The 25,036-nt window shown below is 32.9% G+C and overlaps 1 protein-coding gene across 2 annotated transcripts; it reads left to right on the top strand.

The window, feature by feature from the left end:
- The first annotated feature begins 1,671 nt into the window (after positions 1-1,671).
- Positions 1,672-25,036, top strand: LOC138336103 (uncharacterized). 2 transcript variants are annotated; one of them, XM_069285403.1, is made up of 18 exons: positions 1,672-1,914; positions 3,845-5,453; positions 11,663-11,686; positions 13,596-13,675; positions 14,507-14,621; positions 15,902-15,976; positions 16,328-16,416; positions 16,840-16,913; positions 17,855-17,931; positions 19,050-19,204; positions 19,912-19,989; positions 20,299-20,359; positions 20,665-20,725; positions 21,147-21,581; positions 21,923-22,026; positions 22,521-22,598; positions 22,961-23,095; positions 23,768-25,036. In XM_069285403.1, the coding sequence occupies exons 2-18, from the start codon at positions 4,809-4,811 to the stop codon at positions 23,909-23,911; spliced, it is 2,430 nt and encodes an 809-aa protein (XP_069141504.1). In that variant the 5' UTR covers positions 1,672-1,914; positions 3,845-4,808; the 3' UTR covers positions 23,912-25,036. The 2 variants fall into 2 exon arrangements, with proteins under 2 accessions (XP_069141504.1, XP_069141505.1); XM_069285404.1 differs by lacking the exon at positions 11,663-11,686 and having other exon boundaries at positions 1,673-1,914.

Below are 25,036 nucleotides of genomic sequence, written 5' to 3'. Positions count from 1 at the left end.
TACTCGCTTTTTCTTCAAGCGTTACTATATATAACCATCATCCCTGGATATAGGACCATACTAACGCTGATGGCTCAGTGTGCGACAATGCATATTACATGCAGTTTGGTCACATGATGCTACATAAAAAAAAATTGATGATCAAATAACGGTACAATATTAATTGGTTTTGCATGAAGGAGTAGCACCTTTAATTTGTAATATTAGAAATGTCGGTAGGTCTGTGATCGGTCAAGCTTGTTTCTTTTTTTAAACTTCCATTTTTACATGGTCCAGGGTTAAATATTACTACAGTGATCGGTACAGACCCCGGATTTCGAAAACCAAATAAGTAAGAACAGTGATGTGGTATATGTACAATGGAAATAAATGACTGTGCTAATTCAGCTAATAGATCATACTTTTAGGGATCATTTCTATAGGATTGATCGCCGGGATGTCAGGTAAAAGTGCTAATTCTAATTACACCTTGAACCATTCTACGCTAAGAACAGACCTGTTGTACATGTCCATTATCAATGTATGTTCTAAGTATGGATAAACTCGATCTGTGTAATGCTGTGATAGATACATATACTTATTTATGCTATTCTGATGTCAATCCGAGTTTATCGTGCATGTAACGCATTACGTCATTCAAACTGATAATTCTATTTCTCTCATATCTATGACGTAGTTTTTTTGTTCTCCATGGTCAATCCATGTTATGTTTTGTAAAGCCTGATCTGGTCCTATTGAAAGCTATGGTCATTGAAGGTCTTCCCTGGTGGTGGAGAAAAGCCAGATTTCCCGAAAATAAATAACTTAATTGTGATTGCAAAAGTACGGCTCTGCAGCGTCAGAGAGTCTAAGAGTAGGAAAGGATTGCCAACGAGGCCACCTCTACTTTTTTTTAAAGATACAAAACATCATAGGTTCCTGTGTAAACTTTTTTCGAAGTTAAGCACAATAACAAAAAAAAAAAAAAAAAAAAAAAAAAAAAAAAAAAAAAAAAAAAAAAAACCACCACGAAAACCTATTCCAATTTATACATACCAAACCGAGAAGCTATTTAATTCTATAATGAGGAAGAGTAAAGTGGATACTCTCACATATTTTCTAGACATTGGTTATTTGATAGAGATTCTATATCGGGCGACATTACCTTAATATTTCAACAACAAAAAAATTCCCGTTCGCTTGATTAAATACTTAAAATTGGTACGCAGAAATGGGATACTTTTTTCCTATATTTTCTCATCATTAAAACATTTTTAATATATACAAAAGTGTTCTCTTATGACATCCACTTAATACTCCGATACAAACACTAACTATCTTATACGGTTGATTAGCTGGTATAGCTGGTATATATATATATATATACCTTGAATATCCTAATTCATCACATTACTGAAGTCCTCTAATAACTTATCACTAACTGTCGATTTACCGAGTTATTCATCCACAAGTGAATTCATAATTAGTGTCAATTTCCTTTTACTTACCTATTATACACAACACAAGTCAATAATGTAATAGAAGTCTTACAGTGTCTGATAGTCCGTGACGATTCCATACAAGTCTCCGGTAACAACCAAACTGCTCCAGATATGAAAGGGGATGGGATATTTAAGTATCTTTTTTAAGGAAATATGATCCTGACTAATTCTTACGTTTTGTTGTGAATTTTCTATGTCAGCAAAGGTGGTTTTTAATCAAGGTATACTATATATGTTATCCTAAAGAAACATTATTGGTTGACGGGTATTATTATGGTTCGGGTTCACCCGACTTAGATTGTCACAGTACTAGTTGTCAGTGATTGTATATGGTACCCGGGTGACACAGGGTAGGGCGAGAGAACGTTACCGACATCTCGTGCACAGACTGACCACACACGACTAACCACAAGTGACAGAGTGGACATATGTGGTAAGTAGTCTGTAATATTTAGAAGAAAATCAGCTGAAATCACTTTTTTTATAAATAAAGTAATACATATATTAATTTCATTTAGTTCAAATAAAAAAACTATTTAAATTATGAATCTATTATTCCATCGGTGGTACGATTGATGTCACATAGATAGAAGATACAGCTCTATCGTATTTCATAATTACATGTGTATGTGTAAGTAAACAAAAGTAAGCAAAAAGCAAACGTTTAAATAAAACCATTTCACGAGCTATGAATCAGTTATAAAAAAACCTCTTGATCCTTGTAAGCGTAAAAGTGTTGTCTCAAACAGATGTACATATATTTACATATAATTATCAAAATTGCTTTCCTAAAACTTCCTAAATTACCAACACGATATTGAATATGAACTAGTATATTATACGACCATCACATTTGTGTTTGGTTGGTATATATGTTTGAATTACTGCAAAAATATAATGTCAGAAGATAATATAGTTATAACATATGATTTTATTGATTTTGAAACCTAGTACAGTCTATACATATCAACAGCTATTATAAATAACATATATCTTATGTATGCTTTGTTTTAAAGATTTTGGCATTACGAAATATGTTAATTATTTATATTTATATCAACGTATCTGTCCATTGTCTCAAATTTTAGATATTGTCAAAATCGAGACTATAAGGGTGTTCTACACATTCCCCGCTAACATGCGAGGTATATGTACTTAAATATAGGTACTAAACTCAAGCAATATTATATACTCAAAGTTTGATGATAACAAGTCTAAAATACAATACAACAAAATCATTATAAGTGTTTGGTTTAATACAAAACAAGTAAGGTTATTTAGAAACATATTTCTCTTTCAACTTTCGTGTACGGCGAGTGCATGGAAAACATTTTTCGGAATTCTTCAGTATATTTTATTTCTGTTTCCATTTTATATTGGTCATTCCTCCCTAGGTTATAGTGCTACCACACTGAAACACACTGCTAAGAATACAGGTAGGACATTTACCCCATTCACATTCCCCTGCTTATATAGAAACCAGTCGTCCCATTCCCTATATGGTGACAGAACAAAGACAGATGCTAACATTGTTTTATAGACTATGGGGAAAAAAGCAACACCTTCACATTGTACAAAAATAAGACGGCATACATGATATAAAAAAAATTGACACAAGATATGCATGCAACCATAAAAAACATCATTAAAACACACTTAAATCGCTGGTATTATCTAGTATTAGGAACATTTTTAACAGAAGTGTACATGATAATACTTAGTACTCTTAAAAGTTTCGTAAATAAGCCCATGAGACATGGCGCGTGTTCGAGAGAGGCTTCTAGCATTTATATTTCCAATTAAAGTAATTGGTTTTTAAATAATCGTTTTTATCATTTCTTGTTTTTTGTAAAATTCGTGTGCTTACTACACTTGTCTTACCAAAAGACGTGAAATTTACAAAATGATCCATATGATGTCCTCAAATACACTGTTTCATTTGAACGATTCAAATTCCAATTCAGAGGCAGCCAACTCACTTAACGATTACATCCAAAAAAGTGAAAGTGCCGCAGTGATTTAAAGAGAATGATATGTGGGCTATTTTATTATATAGTTTAAAATAGAATAATTTGTGTTTTTATGCTAAGTGCTTTGTACATATGCTGCGGTGAAATTCGACAAGTGCGATTTAAAAAAACCTAAAGGTGTAATATTGAACTAAGGTAGTGTGTCGATCATCGCCTAGCGTCAGCGGTACAATATAATCTTCACACTTTAAGAACATATACAAATAAGGCCAGTGATAGAATCAAGTGTTTTAATACCGAAATATATATATTTTGACGAGAACATTTCCCCAGGCTTGGGTAAAAGCCTTTAAAATTCCAAATTCTATTACCGTTACATATTTATCATTGTAGGTAGTTTTGATTAGGAGGGGTAAGGATAAAGGGATTAATTCTACCCCTAAGCATCAATAACAGAAATTCTAAATCCCGAAACAAGACAGAGAGTCGCTACAGAACTTTTACTTTCTGTTGTGGCCTAATTCGGTCCAGGAGGTGCGGTTAGGGTCAAGTCTTCAACAGTCCATCGGAATCCCAAATAACAACACAGCATGGACGTGATTCCTTATTAATCAGAGTTGGAGATTCGGTACTGGTGTTAATATAATATATCACTGGACGAATGTTATTAACGCATTCGGATACACAATGATTGTTAATACGTGAGAACGGACACCTGTGTCGACACAGCATGTCAGATAACAATCTGTTTGTCGACTCACATGTTTAACACCCCAAATAACGCCGATCGATTAACCAAACTTATTTCCGATAGGAATTCTCATCATAAATTAAGGACATGTGAAAACTAAAATATGAACACTTTTCATTTGCATCGTAAATTCTACGTAACGTCCAACGGGGAAAGTATCATTCCGCTATCTTAAGGAAACGCATTGCTTTGCCGCTACGATTTCTACGCTCATCGACATAGTTTATCACAACATCAAGAGACAAGGAAGGTTTATATGTTTGTAAAGTGGTCGTATTACATCGATGATATATCTAAGTGACTGTGTGAGTATCCGGATCCCTAAACCCAGGACTAACTCTAAGGGAATGATTGAGTGTATAGGTATTTAAAGTTCGGCGTTGTGTTGTAAAGGAAAGAAACAATTTCTCTCTGGTAACACGGACGGCAAATATAGACTGTGACAACATGTTGCCTATTGAATAGGAGAAAGCATTGTTATTTCTCTATGTTTAGATATTTAATTGGTCCGAGTTCATTGGCACCGTGTAACTCACAATAGACACACATGTCCATGTGTATTTGCAAGTCTGATGTGTTGACAAATTGCTATTATCTTCATCAATAATGAGCGAAAAGAAAAACACGGACAGACGGCGAGACTCCATGAGCAGGAAGCCTTCTGTTCAATACCGGTCATCACCGCGTGAAAATGAGGATCGCCTAACCCCTAAATCTAGAGACGGACTTACAACCCCTAAACCACAAGAAGGTAACATATCGTCAAAGAAACGAGATTGCTTATCTACCCCAAGACAAAAGAGCCATGAAGATCACTTGGCTAAAGACAATGAACCAACAGTAAAGGAAAAACGAAGTGCTAGCGAGCCTGAAAATTCCACAACATTGAGCCGGTTAGGAATACGTCGTCCAACAATTAAAACTCCGAAAACTCGATGGAAGTCCCAAGACAGTTCCAACTCTGTTTTTACTTCGACAGAAGATATGGATGAACCGGACACTCCAGTGTTTCCCGAAAGGAAGGGTTCGAGAAAATGGAGTTTGTCAACCGATGGTATTATACCAAGGACGAGGAAGCATGATTCGGACAGTGCAGTGCATACGTCCAAGTCCGAGTGGTCAAGGGTTCACAAACGTATGTCGTTAGCAAACGTTGTCTCTAGGGTTATTGGAGCAAACAGTTTACAGCCACTGCAACAACAGAACAAACGACGGCCATCCAAACTAGAGCAGCTTAGGGACTTCAATAAGGTAAGTATGCTTAAAATCTGAACTTTTGATTTGATAAATTATAGCAGATTAATAGAAAAATATCATTATTCTAACATTGCCTATAACATAGTTATTTCCCATGTGGAAGGTACCGATTGTTGACGTCATAATTTTGCGATCATTTCCTCAGGAAACATGAAGTACATGATTTTATATAACTATAATCTAAGATAAATGACACGGAACGCAGTTTTGGACCTTCTTTTATGTATGACGTCATTGATTTTTTTCATTTAAATATTGTATAATATCATGTTAAATATGTTACATATTTTCGCTTACCTCAACAGATTACGGTCGTTGAAATGCAACATAAAGTTACTGATGTTAAAGTATATTTAGCATTTCATATCGATTATAACACTACTTATAGGTATTGATATTAACGCTAGAATTCAGTGTTCATATAGTATATATTACAATCCAAGTTCGGACATGATATGTTTTATTTATTAGATCAAAATTCTTTCTATTTTAAGAAAATATAAATATGTATTTCAAGGTGACATTTCTTGATAAAAATAAAACTTCGTGAAGAAAAAAAATATGAAGTCATGCTCGTTACATGTATATGTCACAATCAATACCTAACCACAAGGTCCGATATAATTATAATGTGAAAAGTCATAATAGTGTCATCATGACCAGGTCTAAATTTACATGTTGCTGAAATTTCCTTTCATTTGGTCCTATATTGATAATAACGTCATGCGTTGTTTGGTGTAACGTCATAGTTATCACAGAAAAAAACCCAACGTATTTATTGCAAACACGCTAATGACCATCAATACATACCCGCAAGAGCTGATAATGAAGCCAGTATGTGAAGAGTGAATACGTCAATTTAGATGAAATGGGAGATACCTAGATAAAAAATCAAATGTCATAAAGGAATAAAAATGACCTTATCTTTTTGCACTACTATAAAAATGCATGATATGACTAACGATTTTTGAGCTTTCAAAGGGCCTCTTAGATACAGTAGTATTACACTAGTCCCGATTTCAGATAGATTTCAAAGCAGTTTGGTTGGATAATTCCCGATCAATCTAGCTATATGATTTTTCTTGGGAGCTAAAAGTATAAGCCCGTAACACTGCATACCTCGAAAATAAATAGATTATCTGCCCCTGCTGTTATTGCTGTTATTTGGTAGGTGTTCATATTTAGCCACGTTGTGGAGCATAAGACTAACTTATTCCATGTGAAAATATGTAATTTGCAATGTTAGATAATATCAAAGCATATGTTAATGAAAGATATCCCACCGCGGTAATACAATTATAGGTAGTACATCTGCAATACTAAGTCATGAATTAATAATGCATGAATCTTGATTAATATGGCTAGATTACTGATAATTAAATCAATGAATCAATGATAATTGGCCACCCAAATGCCTGTCTTCCAAATACTTTAAACATTTTAATAACATAACTTATTAATAATGATATTATAAAAATGAATTGCAAGCCCAAATTTGGAATAAAAAGTAAATCTAAATATGAAACAGTAAAACCTGTCTTGGCGATCACCTCTGTACATCGAACACCTGCTTAATAAAACCATTTTCTCATGGTCCAAATTTTAAACATATTTTCCCGATGCATAATGATCACCTGGCTTTAATGACATTTTATTGATCATATGTGTGGTCTTTATATGAAAAATGAAAAAGTACAATGAACCGGGAGCTCCGGGAGAGAACACGCGGTATTGTCAATAGGACCAAATTGCAACATATGCATATAAAACAGGTATTGCGATAATTATCATTTGTTTGTACATCATTGATTGACTTGAATGTTAAGATTTTAACATAAAAATGAACAATGGATACGTGCATTGGTGCCAATGCATAGATCTAATAGATATCAGTTCGTTTTGTTTTTCGAGTAAATTTTTTACTTGGATTACAGCTGCAAGTATTCCTATTTTCATACTTAATTATACTTTCATACATTCAATTCATCTAAATAACATTTAATTACTTTCGTGTGTCTTTAAATATACTATCTAATATTGATTGATGTTGGAATTAGCAAATAGTATTACGTTTACTACTGATCTGGCAAGGCTTAGACTAATAAACTCTATGATATATGACCACAGTGTGTTAATTGTACAGCCTGATGAAAAGTGTCAGGTATTAAATGTGGACCTGGCCTTGGAATCATACAGAAATTAGAGGGAAATAATCCTCGTCTCAGTATTCTAATGTTTCGTCTGTCAAGAAGAACACTGAAAATTAAGTCTACACGCTATTTACTCTTGTCACTACTAGTTTTTTAAACATCTTAATTTTCATACATTCAACATGGAGAGTTTTGAAAATAATTGCTGCACAATAGTAATCTTTAACTCATAAATGATTTTGACATTTTAAGTGATTCTCTAGGTCATCGCCGGCCTATAGCATTGACGTGCCCATTGTACTCATTCACATCAAATCCTCAACATTTTCTATTCATAACATTAAACGTATGACTGTTTTATTACAGAAATTGCACTGTTATTGAGAAACCAAAACATAATTGACAAAGTCGTTAATATTGTTAAATCAAGTCATTTATTTTAAGGTCAAATGTTATTGACAACTACTTCGAGTAATGCTTGAATAACCTTCAATTTGTAGACCTAGATCTATATAGGCCATTGAAAACATTCATGATAAACATTCTGTATAATAGTATTACGAACTGTTTAATAACATGAGATTCTATCGAATATTTTATGTCATTAAAAGATAGTATCGTTTTATTTTGTTAGAAATGCTTTTAAATCAGGAATGGAGACACTGATTAAGCGGTGTTAAAATAAAATGATCTTGTTGAATTTATGTAATTGTAGACAATATTTTTTAACTTTGTTATTTGAACCAGACAAGAATTGTAACATGTAGTCCGTTTGATCATATCAGACGTTGATATTACGTCAAAGGTATCAAGTTCACGGTTAAAAGCATATTTTCGCGACTATCTTATTAAAAAATGACAAAGCTTTGCAATGGTATCACATGAATTTATATTTAATGCGTTTTTTTTCGTGAGTGTGGAATTTCGCTCGTTAGATCAGTGCAGATATGCCAACTTTATATAAACTAGATATGTCTCCTATGATTTACAACCATCATATATATATAATAATGTTATTTCTCCTTAATGAGGAAATATATATATTTTAGCGAAATGATGCTATTCTGATTTTTTTTCGCCATGATAAAATGACTCATTGCTATTGATGCGTTAACCTATTAGTCTCAAGAATGCATCCATGTATGCTTATTTAAAGGGGAACTACACAACTCACTGGTAAATTTAATCCTTCAATTTCATTAGCCTCGAACCCTGTAGAGCATATTTCATTTTTCAACAAAAGAAACACCAAACACCTGTAGTATTCCTTCCGAAACAAGTTTAGGGACAAAAAGTGTCATTTTGTATTTGTATCTGCTTTCAACAACGCAAGCGTTATTTCTTTCAATATATATATAATCAACATTTATGATGCATGAGAAACAATGATACGTTTTTGAAGCAAGCATGTATGTTATCAAAACTCGTTCCTTAACACAAGTGGTAGGTGTATGAAACGAATAAAAAAGTAACGTTGATTTGTAATCCAATTAAATCACTTTTACATATTTTACTTTACTTTGTTTGAGCAGAAATAATACGCGTGTTTGGCGTTTATACTTCGTTAATTTTACCAATGATATTTTATACTGTTATAAAATAATTTTAACCTCATCATCACATAACAAAGTTGTTGAATTATATATGTATTACATCATCTTTTATATCTAGGGAAGCCATACGGGTTCACATATGTATGCACAAAATTGTCTGGTATTTTGTTTTCCGATGTTTCAATCTTTAATCTCTGTTAAGAGTTAAGTTGGTGTGAAGTGATGTTCTAAAAGTACATGATTTTATTTATTCAGCCACAGTTTAAGAACAAAAATCACTGGGTGACCAATTCGTAACACTGCTTATCAAATAAGTCGGAACAACAACAAGTTCTTACTTCACCTCATGGGTAGGGTGACAGAGTACTGTTTGACCAGTGGTCAGCTCACATTCTGTCCTAACACACCTGGATCTAGGGTGACCACAACATACAAAGTATTTACACCTATCTCAGACTTCAAACATCGGTCAATTAGTAATGTAGCAATCCTAGTACAGTAAGTACTACCTAGAACCATGCCGCTATTTGGGTATCCGTAACACTAGCCAACATAGACATTATTTGTTAATTGGTAGGTACCAACCTTTCCACTTCAAAACATGATTTATCGCTGGCTATTTATTTTAGGAATATTGACTCGATAAAAGTGTTGTGACTGCTTGGTCTATTTTTCCTAGTGATAATCTATGTTTATTACATGTATTCAAGTTTTAAGATAACGAATGTCTTCGATATAATACAAAAATCAAAGCAAGGATTAGCAAACAGTTAAAATCTAACACATAATATAAACAAAAACAAAAAAACGAAAAACAACAAACAAAAACAAAACAAGCAAATGTAAAACAAACAAACAAGAAAAAGGTAAGCGGAATTTTTTAATTACATTTTATCATCTAATGATCATGGATATGTTCATATAAATGAAACCTTATCTGATATTCATATCTTGATATTGTAACTTACATTGACATTACCTATATACTTGTGATGGTTGAATGAGTACATGTAGCTTATAGTAGTTGGCACTATAAATATCCATAGAGGGAAAAACATACCCTAAAGGAAAACATAACCTGTAATTGCTAGACAAGTAATGATAAAACTCCATGAATGTAACAAGATATTCTCTTTTCATTTTTTGCTTTGTATAATACATTGTGTTTTAAATTTACTTATATAGTTATCGATATGAAGGTGTAGGGGTTATTTTTCCGGCCACCGCCTAAACAAATACAACTGTAGTACGGTTATATAAAATATATTAATCTAAGAGTAAAATTAACGAAAATGTATAATCGTTTAAATACGAAAATCAATGTTTCTTTAATGATTTTAGACAAAGCTGGACACAGGTAAATGGGTCAAAGCTTGTATCGCGAAAGGAAAGTCGATTTATATTTAGAATAGGACCGATTATATTTAGAGAAACATTTAAATTGCCGTACAAACACTACCCGTACAACAATAAGAAGTTATAATAGCCGTTGAACCTACACAGGTATACCTGTCATCAACCTATACTTAATCTTGCTGGGAGGAAAGGCTCCTTTCTTTTATGGCCCAAAATTACAAAACAAAGGAACACGACCCCTTAACGTGAACGCGATAGGCATTAAGCAAACAAGATAAGTTTGTAAGTGGTGTTCAAATATCGCGTTCTTCACACCAAAAGAAGCCATCGTTTCGTTAAGAAACAGGGAGGGAAACAATGTGTAAATAGGGATCATATGAATGTAGAGACTTGGCAGGGCTCTCAGCGGGTTTACTACATATCCTAATCAATGTTCCTCTTCATAGAGAGGTGTACACCGCTTGTGTTGTAAATCATATAGATACACTGCGTTAATTATCTGAATTATTATATGGTCAAGGGAGATAATAACTGTCAGGAATTAAACATGATCATAAACATTTTTAAAATATCTGAATTACTATTAACCTGTATGCTTTTAAAATGGGTGTCAATCGAATGTTCTCCTTAGCTGCAGCATCATTAGTTTTTTACAATGTACCCAAACATGATAAAGAGCAATTTTTAAAGGGTCAGGTGTACCATATGCCACGAATTTTAAATTAGATGATCGGTTTTGTTGGCGATCCATAAATAATACCAATGTATGTTAAGTTTATGAAAGAAGAGCATGATTCCCATAAACCTGTGTGATAAAGACAAAAAATGGACGTTAGGGAAAGTTATAGAATTTGTTATACAATTTATTTACGTAAACAAACCAGTTTGGATCGATCGTTTAAACGTGTTTTGTGTTATGAAGTAATCTGGAAAATTTATTATAAGCATTGATATAACTAATCCGCACACATTTTGCAAAAAAAATTTCTTTCATATAACGATGAAGTTAAAATATAGTTGCATCAATGCTTAAATGAACCCAAACAATTATATGGCAAGCAGAGAGACAACAGTACCTGTGGTTTTTTTCTATGGACAGACATAAAAACCGACTTCAATTAAACTATACTTGTCCCCATTTCAGCTTTTTGAAGAGGAATTCCCTGTGGTAAATTCATTTTCTTATTTTAAGGGTCTTCAGGCAAAAGTCTTTTCGAAAATATGGTGGTTTTGTTTTCTTTGATGGATGCGGGAGTTTCATTATTGGTCTTTGATGCTGTATATGCCAGTAAAGTTTCCAAAGAACGCAATATGAACTTTGGTTCTTCGCACTTAGTCTGCACATTAACCAGATCATAACCTTTAGTGTTAAATGGATGGTGGTTTTGTATTAGCATTAAAGGTACTTACCTGGTATTTTATTGATACTAACCGGTTTAGTATTTTGGAATGTTTGGTTTTGGTTTGTTTTTGGTTTTATTAGTTAAACAACCAGGGTCATTTAAGGACGTACCAAGTTTGTTGGTGGACGAAAGCCGGAGATCCCGAAGAAAAACCACCGACCAGCGGTCACTACCTGGCAACTGCCACATATGGCATTCGAACTCGCCTCCGAAGGGATTCATTTAATTTTTTTAATTGAAAAATTGAAGTCTATTTTCTTTATGAAAAAACCATCGTTTCATCAAAAAAAAATTGTGAAATACTGCAGAGTGTTTTATCGGTCAATGTAAAATAAATTCTCTCAAATGCGTCTTATGCCATAGACATTACACGATAAAACAAATTATGCATTGGTACAGAAACTGCATGAACTGCATTCCACGATATTTAAATGATATTTTAATTCATTAAGCCATTTTACTTTGACAGGATAATTTACTTTGTGAAAACAATGTGTTTACTGTACATTAAGAACATGCGTAATTACACGTGTTTTTTTCATCTATTTATTTACTTATTTACTTTTTATCTATTTATTTTTTTTCGTGTTATTGAAAATGTACTTCCCATTGGGACGTCAGTATTCAGTCCTGGATACACAGATGGTATATTACGTCTATGTTACGTGAAGATCGCGATCAATAATCCCATTATGGTATTAATGACCAATGGTGTTGCATCATTTATCGGTATGGCCATTTTCACAGACCACGCTGTCTTTACTGCTGACAATAGCGAACAGAAAGCTTGTTTGTCTTTAGAACTTGGTCATATGAACAATTGCTAGGTCTTGTTTTCATATTGTCTTACTACCGATAAAACATACATGACCTTTTGTCATTGTGTTTATATATGACACAATGTAGGGCTTATGGGGTGATGAAAAGCCATTGTCTTCGTTGGTAAAGAAGATTTATCTTACTCTTTTATATATACACATACATATATAATGAACATTGTTTTGAATGTTAAAAAGAGCGAAGCGTTTAAAGGTATCTAGTTTCCCCTTCATCGCGACTTGGATGCTATTCACTGTTGGCTTCAGGATGTAATCTCTGCCAAACAATACTAAAATTCTAAGTGATAATGACTTTACATGTGGTCATAAATCGTTGATATCATATTATACTTGCTTTATTGAAATTGGAACAATTGTGCTTTGAATAAATATGCTGGGAAGACAAACTACCAGACGGCAGATGTCGCTTGACACTATCAAACCTGATAGCGATTTCAAAGAGAGCGAAGAGACAGAAAAGGCACGCCGGTTACCAAGCATTTCACAGTTTGGTAAAGTCCAGTTAGCTATCGGTCGAATGAAACGGGGAACCTGGACAGAACGAGCTGCTATAAAGCAAGCACAAGAGAATTCCAAAACCCAGAAAATTACTCTTTCGGTTCTACCAATGGTCATTGTCAGGATGAAGAATAAGGCTAGGGCAAGATTAAAAGAGCGAGGGATCCAGTCAAGGAAGAGTACGCGAAGAATATTCCAGTTGGATGGCCAACCCACAGTGTCCCCTGGGGACTTGTTTAGGAGAAAGACAATTGGGATTATGTTATGTATTAGGATGTATAAAGTTCTGACGAGGGCAAGGTAAGATTCATATTTTTATTTGTTTTATTATTTATAGAAACAACTCCTGAGAAAATTTCGGTTAGTAGGGAAACTAACTGTCGTCTGCCTTAGACTGTTCAAAGATCATTCTTTAAGGTAAGTATGGCAAATTGTCCAAGCGGCTTAATGTGCTTAAGTCTGTTGCTTTTCATCCTAAATGTTTGTTATGAGTTTGTTTCGGGGAAAAGTTCGTTTTAAGTATATGCTACCGATTATACGATACATGGATCATCAATTCATTTTGTGAAAAAAATGTATAAAAAATAATGTGTTTTTCGTGTTTCACTGCATCCAGTTTGGCTCAGACAATGCATTTGTTTTTTGTTTTTCAAACAAAAATTCAACTATAGAATAATGAGTTTTTCCCATTTCTTATACAAATCTTCAGTCATTTACTATAATTATCGTTTATGATTTATTTGGCATGGCATCACTAACGAGTCTAAGAAGGACAAAATAACTGAAAGATGCATTCTTTTTTTTAAATAGACATCTTGCATTTGATTTTCTTGACAATACTAAAACGGTTCTTCATCGGTAGCTCATTAGTTATGATTTTTTTTTAAGATTGTCATATACCCCGGTACATATATCAGCTGGACATTATGTATAAAGGTCTCAGTTGTTTCTGTATCAAGTTTTGTCTTAGACATTTCATTTGATCGATTTTCCTTGCTCCTACATTCGGCCTACTGGTTCATCGTCAAAGTTAAAACTTGAGTTATCCCGAAATTGATTTTGTCTCATATGCACTGCAATGAAATCAAATTTAAAATATTAACGATATCTTTCTGCAGCAGTTTTCCATAACAGATAAAATAACTACCACGTGCCTGTGATTTACATGGAACGAATGCCCATAAATAACCTTAATACAGTTGATATTTATTTAGTATATTAGGAGAAGGTATTTTTTAATCCACTCAGAGAAAAGGAACACGAAGACGAGGTGTCGCCTTTTATCAAAGGTTTACATTTCCACGACTACGATGCCCCGTCTGACCTACTTTTCGACAGATCAATCTTCAAGGCAAACAAGTCGGTAAGTGGTCGATATTATAAGATCTTTTTTGAAGTGGTTTCATGTTAATTAACCTCCGCGGGAATGAAACTAATTAAACATTAAATGTTTTACGATATCACTAGATGGTAGGAACTAACGTCTACTACGACAATTACCATCGGCACTAATTAGGTAGTTGTATAGATTGTTTAACATGGTATCGTTCTTTACTGACATCAGGGTGTTGACATTTTATTTAAAATGTATTTAAAAATCGCTATATCATCATGAGGCCACCTGGAATACAAATATGGCTTCCATTAAATCAAAAATTTAAAAATTCATTTATTATCGGTTTAATATCTTTTAATTAGTGTACACCAACATTAATGTGTGAGTTATGTTATATCATTAAGAATTCTATTCGAACGATTTTATGGATGACCTGACACAATATAAATCTTTTAGCGTATTCTTTTTCAATAAAGTACTATAATAACTTTTACATAAATGGTATTGGTCATTGACATGTGAATTGTTATATCAATTTGAAATTGAAGGTATTTGTCATTTATGGACTATTGAGGTCAAGATGGTGTAACGCTGCCCTGGAAGAATAACTCATAATACCATATTGACGAAATCAAATGTCATTAAGAAAGGTTTGACTGTAATAGATATGGATTTTTTAGAATGTTAATATCACCATGTGATACGCAATTATTATCAAGAAGTACTGTTGGTTTAGAAGATCACACTGAGGAACTGAGTTGTCTTTAAAAATGTAGATTATCGCGTCCATATGTATAAAATTGATATCCACGTGATCATGTGCTAACCAATGGAAAATCAGAGAAAATCGAATATAGTTTTATATTTGGAAACAAATACCATGGAAACATTAAAATTAGTGTTGGTTTTATTCCAACAATGTCGATGACGTCTCACTTATAAATCCTTGATGACGTATAATAAAAAAAATCGTAAAATAATATTAGTTTGCTAATTACTGGAAAACGTGTATAACATTATTGACATTTGTAAAGCACTTCAATCTGACATCCAGATAGAACCACCAGTAAATATATAGAGTATATAATAAAAACTGTTTTCCTTGTTCCTATATAGAAAAATCTTTGCACCCTTCACTTGATCTTATTGTTTTAGTTTGCTTCATTGTCTTGACTAATGTAAAGCATATTTGATAACCTTTATACGAGGACATTAAGATTCCCATAGAAATAATTCTATATCCCATTCTATATTTATAAAGTATTAATTGTAGATGCTAATACACATTTTTTTTATTTGTTTTACAGATGCGTATCCCGGAGGAAACCAAAAAGATCCTCTGTAAAAGCTCACGCGACCGAACGGAAAGAGAAATTTATGTGGTAAGACTATACTTAAGCATAGGCAGTATTTATTTATGAATACGTTGTTAAAGATCTAAACAATATAACAAAATACAAACGCCTACTGCCCGGTTATTTTGTACTTGCTATGTACAATATATATGAATTAAATACAATGTAATTTTGATTACAATCTTAATTGGTAACAATGTATTCTATGGTTTATGGTATCAATCAATACATATGAGCGTTTTTTAAGAAATATTTTTTGTTTGTAAAATATGAAAGCTTTATGTTTAAGTATTTTTATGATGGAATTTCTGTTTTTCCTTTTCTCTTCATGAAAAATATATTCAATTTTTTGTATGAAAACATCATTTTACATTACAGGCACAAATAGCACTACGCAACATAAAAGCGATCGCTGATTACCCACAAAATATGCAGATGAAGATTGCTCAAGTTGGTCAATATGAAAGGTATATTCATGTATCAATTTGGTAGAAAAATATTCATTAAAACATTTTTACGGATAGAGACAATTTAGATTTGCTATATAATTATTTGCATTACTCTTCATATATATTTTAGATATTTGTAGTAGCGTAACGAGAGAATGATTTAATAGAAACTTAGAAATGAAAATAGTGAAAACGTTGAGGAGGAACTGAAGTGGTCGTTTAGAACAACCGGTCGTCTTATTGTAGCTCAAAAGAATTCTAGATACATGTAGATAATGGTGTCGTCTTTAGAGCCACAACTGGTAAGCATATTGAACCGGGTACGTATATTCGTTTTAGCAGTCGCATAAGAGCGATTGTCGTTTGTACCGATATACATTTTATTTGCTTGTTTTGTGTATTCCATTTGGTTAAGCAGTTGAATATTGTTTACATATAAAGGTATGAAGCGAAGCGGATTGTTCTAAGACAAGGTCACCCGGCCTCATCCTACTATTTCGTCCTATCGGGAGAAGGTATGTATTGAATACTTAGTATAACCTGCCTTAGAGACCGCCTTTGTATAAAGACCACCTGGTTATGAATACTTTCTTAAGATCCCAAATAGTGCATTTCAACACAGTTTGACATCTGGCTAAAGACCACTTAACTTAAAAAGCATTTTTCCTGGTCCCCTTGGGTGGTCTTTATATACAGATTTGATAATCTACGTGAATTTATTTCTTAGATAATGCTTGCACCATTGAAATTAAAGATATCTCCAATCTATCAATTTTGAATCCAAAAAACTTTGTCTCAGCGGAAATGTTTGAAGAATGATAGTTTACAGTAATCTTTATTTTCCATTGAAGCTTGCAGGTAATTATTTTACCTTTACGTCAATTAAAGAAACAATATACGTTTTAATCTTTGTGTTCTGTGTTTGATATGAGACTGCATCAAGCTATTTTGCTATTACATTGTCTCCCTATACTTTCATTCATATCCGCATTATCGATATATTTCATGATTTTGAGATATTTCGTATCTAGCCTATTTTGCTAAATAAGGGACTTTGGCACTATAAACAATTACAATTACAATTGTTTATGTGAGTGAAAATTGTGTAATTTATTTGCTAATCTCACTGGAAAATGACATGTGATTAAGGAACCCGTCATTGTCACAAATACATTATCTTGTTTATTGTTATGTGTTGACATATAGCATTACTCTGCATTCACAAACGGTGTAACGATTGGGATTTGCAAAGAATATTTAAGATTCAAAAGAGGCAAGTGGGCTAATGTACTGGTATCCGGGTTCGGGGGCACCTTGATATAATACAGTCGACATGTTGACTTAAGTTACGAATTTATGAAAGGAAATGTCATTTTACCGCGATATTGAAATTAATATAAGAAATATCACTAATATCAGTACTAAAACCGATGTATACGCCTTTGTTGTTTTACAGCCGTGGTAATGGTTATGGACGAGACCAGAACGTACGCCAGACCAGCCTTTCACATCAACAAAGGAGGCGACTTCGGGGTTCGTACCAACTATCTGTTAACTCTTCTCCACCTCGTCTTAGAGACCATTATAGTTAGCTGACTGCAGCTAATTAAGCATCCTCGATATTCAAAGGGTTACTTTCACTGTAGCTATATCCACTCATGTAATATGCCGTAGTAATATTGAAAGCTCTTTATGCAAAAACAAATGAGACAGATAGTTTTGATTTATATCAAAAGAATCGAATTCCAATGTAGTGTATGGAGTAGGGCGTCACCCTCTGTAATCATCAAGGAAGTCTGTGATTGGTCGGTAACCCCTGGAAAATCGAGGGTCCTAATTGAGTTTTTGCAACTGGTTGTTGTCCGGTTACGCTAAATCAAAATTAAGATACAACAAAGATCAAATATTATGCACTCACAAATATGGTTTAAGTTACTGACTTATTCTATTCAAATACAACACCGTCGTATGATACTGTTCAACACTGTAATCTTATTTATACTGCTGTGTGGTTTGTTTACGCAACACAGCAGTCCCATTTATTGAGACTTTCGCGATTTTACAATAAAACATCAGCTAAAAATGTCTTTTTGCGAAATTCTTAATTAAATAGAAATACCATCCAATGTAAGAGATGTTGATATTAATTTATTACTTTGTCGCAAAATTTTCGAAAGTAAATCGTACTTAAATAATAAAGTAGTTTACATTAACCTTAAATGGTATTATCAGAAAGTAAGTTGGGTGAAAAATACCGTCGTAAACAAACGGACTACTCATTGATTATACTTTTCATATAAGTGTTATATATCTATTTTCATACATGAAATACTCATCTATCACTGGAAAAAGTTCTGAAAAGTAAATGGTGGTATTTTCCACGAAGTCAATACTATGATAGATTCCAATTTCTTAGAAAAGAAAAGTATTATTTCTTGTGTAAAAGTATAGAAATGGTGAAAATTTGAAGATAGAATTTAAAAATGATATACTAGAATATCGGTGTGAAACTCGTATCGTCAAAGACAGTATGAAGATATTCTTATAATAAAACGTTGTAATTTCAATCATTAAGAACCTAATTATGCATGGGGTATTGATTTGTTAACAACATAAACCTTCTTATTACTCGACACATTTGCTTGTTTCAGGAACTGTCCATTATACAGGGAACGAAGCGAAATGCTACCATCATATGTAAAGAACCTTGCGAGTTCTTAAGCATTGGTAAGAAGGATTACAAGCGAATCTTTATGTCGGGTGGGACAAAGAGTCTCGGTGACCCGGATCAAGAAAAATTCCTCAGGTAAATTATCTATACACACTTGTCTTGAAAGGTTCAACAGGACTAAGTTCAACCATTAGTACATTTTCTTAAAATAAGTTCAGGCTATAAAAATTGCTCAAATATACAAATTAGTGTTCAGTATTATAATTTAAAGTCATTTAAGTAATTGGCCTTTCACGTACCGGATACGTGTTTGTTGGCAGTACATTGTAATTATCATAATTGTAGTATATATTCCAATCATAAGTGTATGGTAACATCACCTGAACCACTTGGGAATAGAGTTTACCAGACAGCTTAATGTTATAGTTATACATTATATGTTAAATCTACATTTAAATTGTAAATTTTGATGAGGTGAAGGGCACCTTTCTACAAAGCAATATTCTTTTCACAATCTATTCGCCATCCCGGGCGAAAGGGAGGTAACCGTTAATCAATATCCATATACAAGATTTCAGTGTTATGATATTGACAATTTACGCTCACACTTACCAAATGATGAAAGTAAAGAGTATATCAAATTGCAATTATTACATTCTCACATGGGTCAAATTGGACAACTAATTGAAATAAAATAGGGTCGACATCTTGAATTTTATCAAAGAAAAAGAATTTTCTTTACAATCTGTGAGCTGAAAATTATTTCAGAAAATCTTGTATGAAATGGTTTCAGAAAATCTTATATGAAATCACACTTATCTAAGACCTTTTGTATATTACAGATCGCTCAGTTTCCTTGATGGCTGGCCCATCGAGAAGCTGAAGGAATCACCGGACAAGACAAAGTTCCTTTATTTTAAGTAAGAAAACGTTTCAGCACTTATATTTTGAATTGTAAAGACACTTGTACTTAATTTATTTCGTATTTGTATCATTTGTCTAAGAAGTTTATACAAAACGCATTAGTATTGAGAGTGTCTCAATGGTCACTTCGTTTAGGTGTCTGTGAAATATTACATCCATTAATCGCAATTGTGAGCCAGCAAGTGTGCTAAGATAATGGCATGCATAATTTACCTGCACTTATTCTTGGATTTTGTATGAAACATATAATATGAAGCAAAAACTTAAAGAAAACTATATTGATATATATATTACTTACCTTATAGGCGCGGGGATGTCCTAGCACAGGATTCCAATTACTATGACTGGATCATTGTCGTCAAATCTGTACGTATGTCCCGGCCACGGCTTAGCCATTATCAGATATAATTATATTCATATAATATTAACAACTCTTAATTAGCATTTCAACACAACAATAAACTCTATTCAAATAATGTCTCTCTTCCATCTAAACAGTATTGTATGACAACCAATTATACAGCACAACTCTTAATTAGCAAAATGTTTCATTTTTTAGTAAACATATGGTGTTAATAAAAGTGTTTTAGACAAAAAAAAAACGTACTAAGGGGTTTCCAGTTTACATATACATTAATAGTCGTTATGTCAAATTTGTTTTCTACTATAAGGGAAGCGTGCAGATTCTCAAAAAGCTGAAGAAAGTTGTTCCTTTTGAATGGAAGAAGAAAGGTACGTACAGATACAAAACCACCGGAAAGTAAAGGAATGACGTGATGTGCAATTTCCTGCCATTGTCTTATTCATATTTTATACTATTCATATATGGCCCCGGTGGCAGTGTGATATGAAGGTTTATTTATCAGAAGGTGTATTATTTTCCGAGAGTTTATATACAAAATCGAGATAATTGTTGTCTTGTCGTAACATCACAATAGTGTAAAAAGGTGGGGAATACAAACAGATAATAAAAGTTAAAGGTAATTTCTTTTAAATATGAGATACAAAACACAAAGCTCTTCCATGAAACCAATACCTTTAAATACATTGGTAGAGGTAATTATAGTGGTACCAATGAATATTGAGTAATTCAGAGAGTCTTGCCTTTTTTATTCCATAAAATTAATGAAAACAATTTATGCCCTCTTTGTAGCCAAAGTTGTCGCGTTTGTATCCACGAAAGAAAAACGTGATAATCTGGAAAAACGCAACGTTAGCAGAAGAATTTTAGCCGAGTTGAAAATTCCTCTAAGAAATGTTGAGGAAGAAGATGATTTTGTAGAGGAATACCCAGGAAAACCTCGTCCATTTCAACATCCTAGGCCCCAAGACAACAAAAATAACGTTAACCAAGAAAATGTGGATGATGTCACTCTTCCAGATATACGTCACAGTCACAATAAAGAAAACAAACAAAGGAGTTCATTTCCGAAAATTGAGACTCAGCTCTTGCCTCGACTGTCAGAGGAGGAAGCCGTAGAAGTAAAAAGTACGGATGAAAATTACGACGGTGAGGAGGAAGAAGACGAGCTCGATGATCTTCCAACTAATATTGGTTCAGAACGGACGAAACACCTACAAAAAGAGGGTAACTTTCTAGTATTACGCCACTTACTTTATGTGACTATTTTTTTGATATCGGTAATGTTTTATTAAGAAATCAAGTCCTTATAGTCTTACTTCGTGTTGAGTTAAAATTCTTCAAAACATTCTACGATATATTTCTTTGATTTCATGTCAAGCCAATATTTGCTACAAAGCTTTTTTACAGTTGTTATTATCCAATATCATCGAGGTAAATCAAATGATTTAAGCTATTTTAGGAAAATTCCATCGGAACATCCTAAAACAAGCGCATAGTCGTAGTCATTTTAGACAAGACAAAAGATAAAACAAATATTTGTGTATTCGTTTTCTCGTGATATGTAGGTGACCGGATAAGTAGGCGTCAAAGCTTGTTAGAAAAGGAGAAGGAGCTGATGGGATTCAAAGAACACAAGAGGACGATTGTGGAGGAGCTCACCAAAGCAAAAGTACTAAAGATGTGGATGCAATTATTACGTTTTTTCTTTGCGAAACATTTAAAATTCGCGTTCGAGATATCTCACAAAATTAAGACAAATTGTGTATCTCGCGGAAATAGAGTGGTGTACCGTTCTATAAATACATATAATAAACAGCAGCGAACTACGTATTATTCAAACACAATCATAAATGTAGTCTATGTTTAGCCTGCCTTTTTATTAGAAAAAAGCTTTTCGGCGTCTGTGTCAGTGCTGGGTATCCCGTTGAAAAAGTGCTCATTAATAAGTATTAATATTCATGGATGATTTTTTTTTAATTTGATAGAAATAAGTTATCTTTTCATACACATACATTTTCTTAATTTTCTATAAGAATTTTCGTATATCAAATATCAGTCACTCCACTATGTGTCGAATACGGATTTCATGAACAGGTTTAATTCTGCCACGTACTTATGGTTGCCAGAATATCGAACCAATGCTGACATTTTTATTGTTTACAGGATATGGATGACATTACCGAAGCTGATCTAAGACCTGAATTTGTAGAAGTACAGACATTAACTAAAGGCCATGCATTTGTAAGTCATACCTCTGATAAAGAGGTTATATTGATAAAATTAGAATCCCCAAGAATGTACATATTAAGTTTCAAACTTTTGTAGTGATTAATGTAAAATACATAAGGCCCAAGTTTTTATTCGTGATTGTAGTATTTTTTAATTATGTATATTATCTACTACAAACATAATTAAAATCTTCACATGATAAACACACAACCCAATTGCAATTTAAAGTCTACATTGATGCTTGGGGATATTAAATGTGAGAGTTATCTCCCCTTAGTCTTTAACTAAAAATCGTCATGATAGATAACTAGAATGATCCTACAATTAGATTCATTTTTAGGGAAGATTTTAATATATATATATTGTTGTAACAGGGTCTAGCAGGTCTTATACTGGAACCTCAGCCCAGTTTCTGTGTGGTCAGCAATGGAGCAGACATCATTCTTATTGATAAAGATTTCTATATGCACCACACATCGGATATCCTGAAAAACAAAATGCGACAGGAGGTAAATTTTTGACGATTAATTTTAAAGAATTCCGGCTTTGCCTATTACAAAGTGTCATTTCCCATCCTTTGGATAGGAGCATTCAAAAGTGATCAAAAACACGTCGTTATTTTCCTGAACAACAAGACGTAATAATCGGTACCCACTCAAATGAAGATACATGTATTTATGTAATATGCAAATACAGAATATCTGTATTCTTTATTGTCGTCTTTATTTTGTTTCCTTTGTTAACTAATTAACACACAACTTTTTCAATAAATACATACAGACACATAAGTCATTTTTTAAATCTATTATAATATTAGTTACGTTATTTTGCTGATTTTAATATTATTTCAAATTACAAGTTTGTATCTAAACAGATCGAAGTTCGATATTATTTGCAATTTCGTTTTGTATTCTTTTTTAAGTTTGCACTATGATTACCTTCCACACATTTCCCATTAATGTAGTTTCATGTTTATATGGTTTTGAACGTTTTCCAAATCCTCATCTTATTAGGATTGATATTTACCTATTAATTCTATTGCTCGAACAAAGGATTGTGACTGACGCATGATTTGTCGATAATGTACATGTAATATTATATAATGCGAATATATGAATATACAAATATATTACGCTTCACAAACATGAACTCATTTTTTTTACCTTTGTTTAATTTTACAGCTTTGCCCCTACCCTACCGACGAAGAGATGCAAACTAAACTACAACAGAATGTGGACTGGTCTGCTTTCAGGACTGAAACAATGACACAAACATTGGATTACTTAAAGACTAGACGAGAACAGCGTATGACAATGGTCACTTGATGGGGCACGAGGAATAGGTTTTCATATCAAAATATATATCTGTGATTAAAACAATCAATATATGTTTTACGTGAACATTTACAGATATGTGAAGCCAGTACAAGAAGAAATGAATTTGTGGAAAGTTATTTATTCTATATATTTATTTTTCTCTGAGCAAGTGTCTTAAATATGTAAGTGCGTTGACTTTTAACAAGATGCTGCCAAAATCAAAAGTGCTTTTCGGAAGACGTGTGGATTATTGTGCTATGTTCTGTGGCTGGCCAAAGACGCTACAATGTGCCAAAATGTTACTGTATATACCATTTATGGATAGCGATGCCCCACCTCTTCTTCCTCCCCATAACCCAACCTTTACCTACCATAACAAACCATCTGTCTCTAAAGTAATCATCTGACAGTTTTATCGTTGTAGTTTCCTAAAATTGTAAATTCATATGGCATTATTCGTGAAATTGATATGGTAATATTTACATAATTGGCCATTCTGAAAATCGTTTTCATCAATTCTTATCATAATGACTTGAAAAATAATATCAATGTTTTCCATATTCATATAAAATTATTATAAGGGCATAGTTGTGTTTCATGAATTGCTGAATGTTAAGTATTTTGTTTTCGTAAAAAACATACTTTCAATGAGTAATAATTCACAAGACTTAAAGAAGAGATTTTCACTTTTAAAGATTTTACATTTTGAAAGATGATATATATTGCTCAGTTACTAGAAAATATTTGCCAACATTTGAAAGTCTACCAGCACGCTTATGCAAAACAGAGAAAAATATCTATGACCTTCCTATCATAAAAGCATCAGTATTGTATCAATGTACATCCTGTGTTTTAAGATATTGCTTGTCCATTTCATTTTCATCTGAATTAGTTCAAAATCTGATAATCATAATCACAATACACTTTCGGTATCTTTTCAGTAATATAAGTCATAAGACATTTTTATGAAAGTTTCATAAACCCTTTTCCACATGTAGGTAGACAACAAATAGTCAGTTCATAATTCTATCATATGACTTCTTGTGGCAGGGTTGTGGTTAGGAGTTCATACGTGCATGGTTTGGTTAGCCTTAATAACATTGTTATTTATTTTCGATTAATAAAACATTTCAT

Source organism: Argopecten irradians, chromosome 12 (assembly GCF_041381155.1).
Source record: "Argopecten irradians isolate NY chromosome 12, Ai_NY, whole genome shotgun sequence".
NCBI lineage: Eukaryota > Metazoa > Mollusca > Bivalvia > Pectinida > Pectinidae > Argopecten > Argopecten irradians.
The sequence above is the reverse complement of the archived record's forward strand: the minus strand, read 5'-3'. Positions and strand labels throughout refer to the sequence as shown.

Excerpts from the sequence above, each read along its gene's own strand:
- LOC138336103 (XM_069285403.1), top strand. The coding sequence starts at position 4,809 with ATGAGCGAAAAGAAAAACACGGACAGACGGCGAGACTCCATGAGCAGG. Across the intron at positions 20,360-20,664 it reads GGATCATTGTCGTCAAATCT|GGAAGCGTGCAGATTCTCAA; the intron begins GTACGTATGTCC and ends TTCTACTATAAG. Across the intron at positions 22,599-22,960 it reads TAACTAAAGGCCATGCATTT|GGTCTAGCAGGTCTTATACT; the intron begins GTAAGTCATACC and ends TTGTTGTAACAG.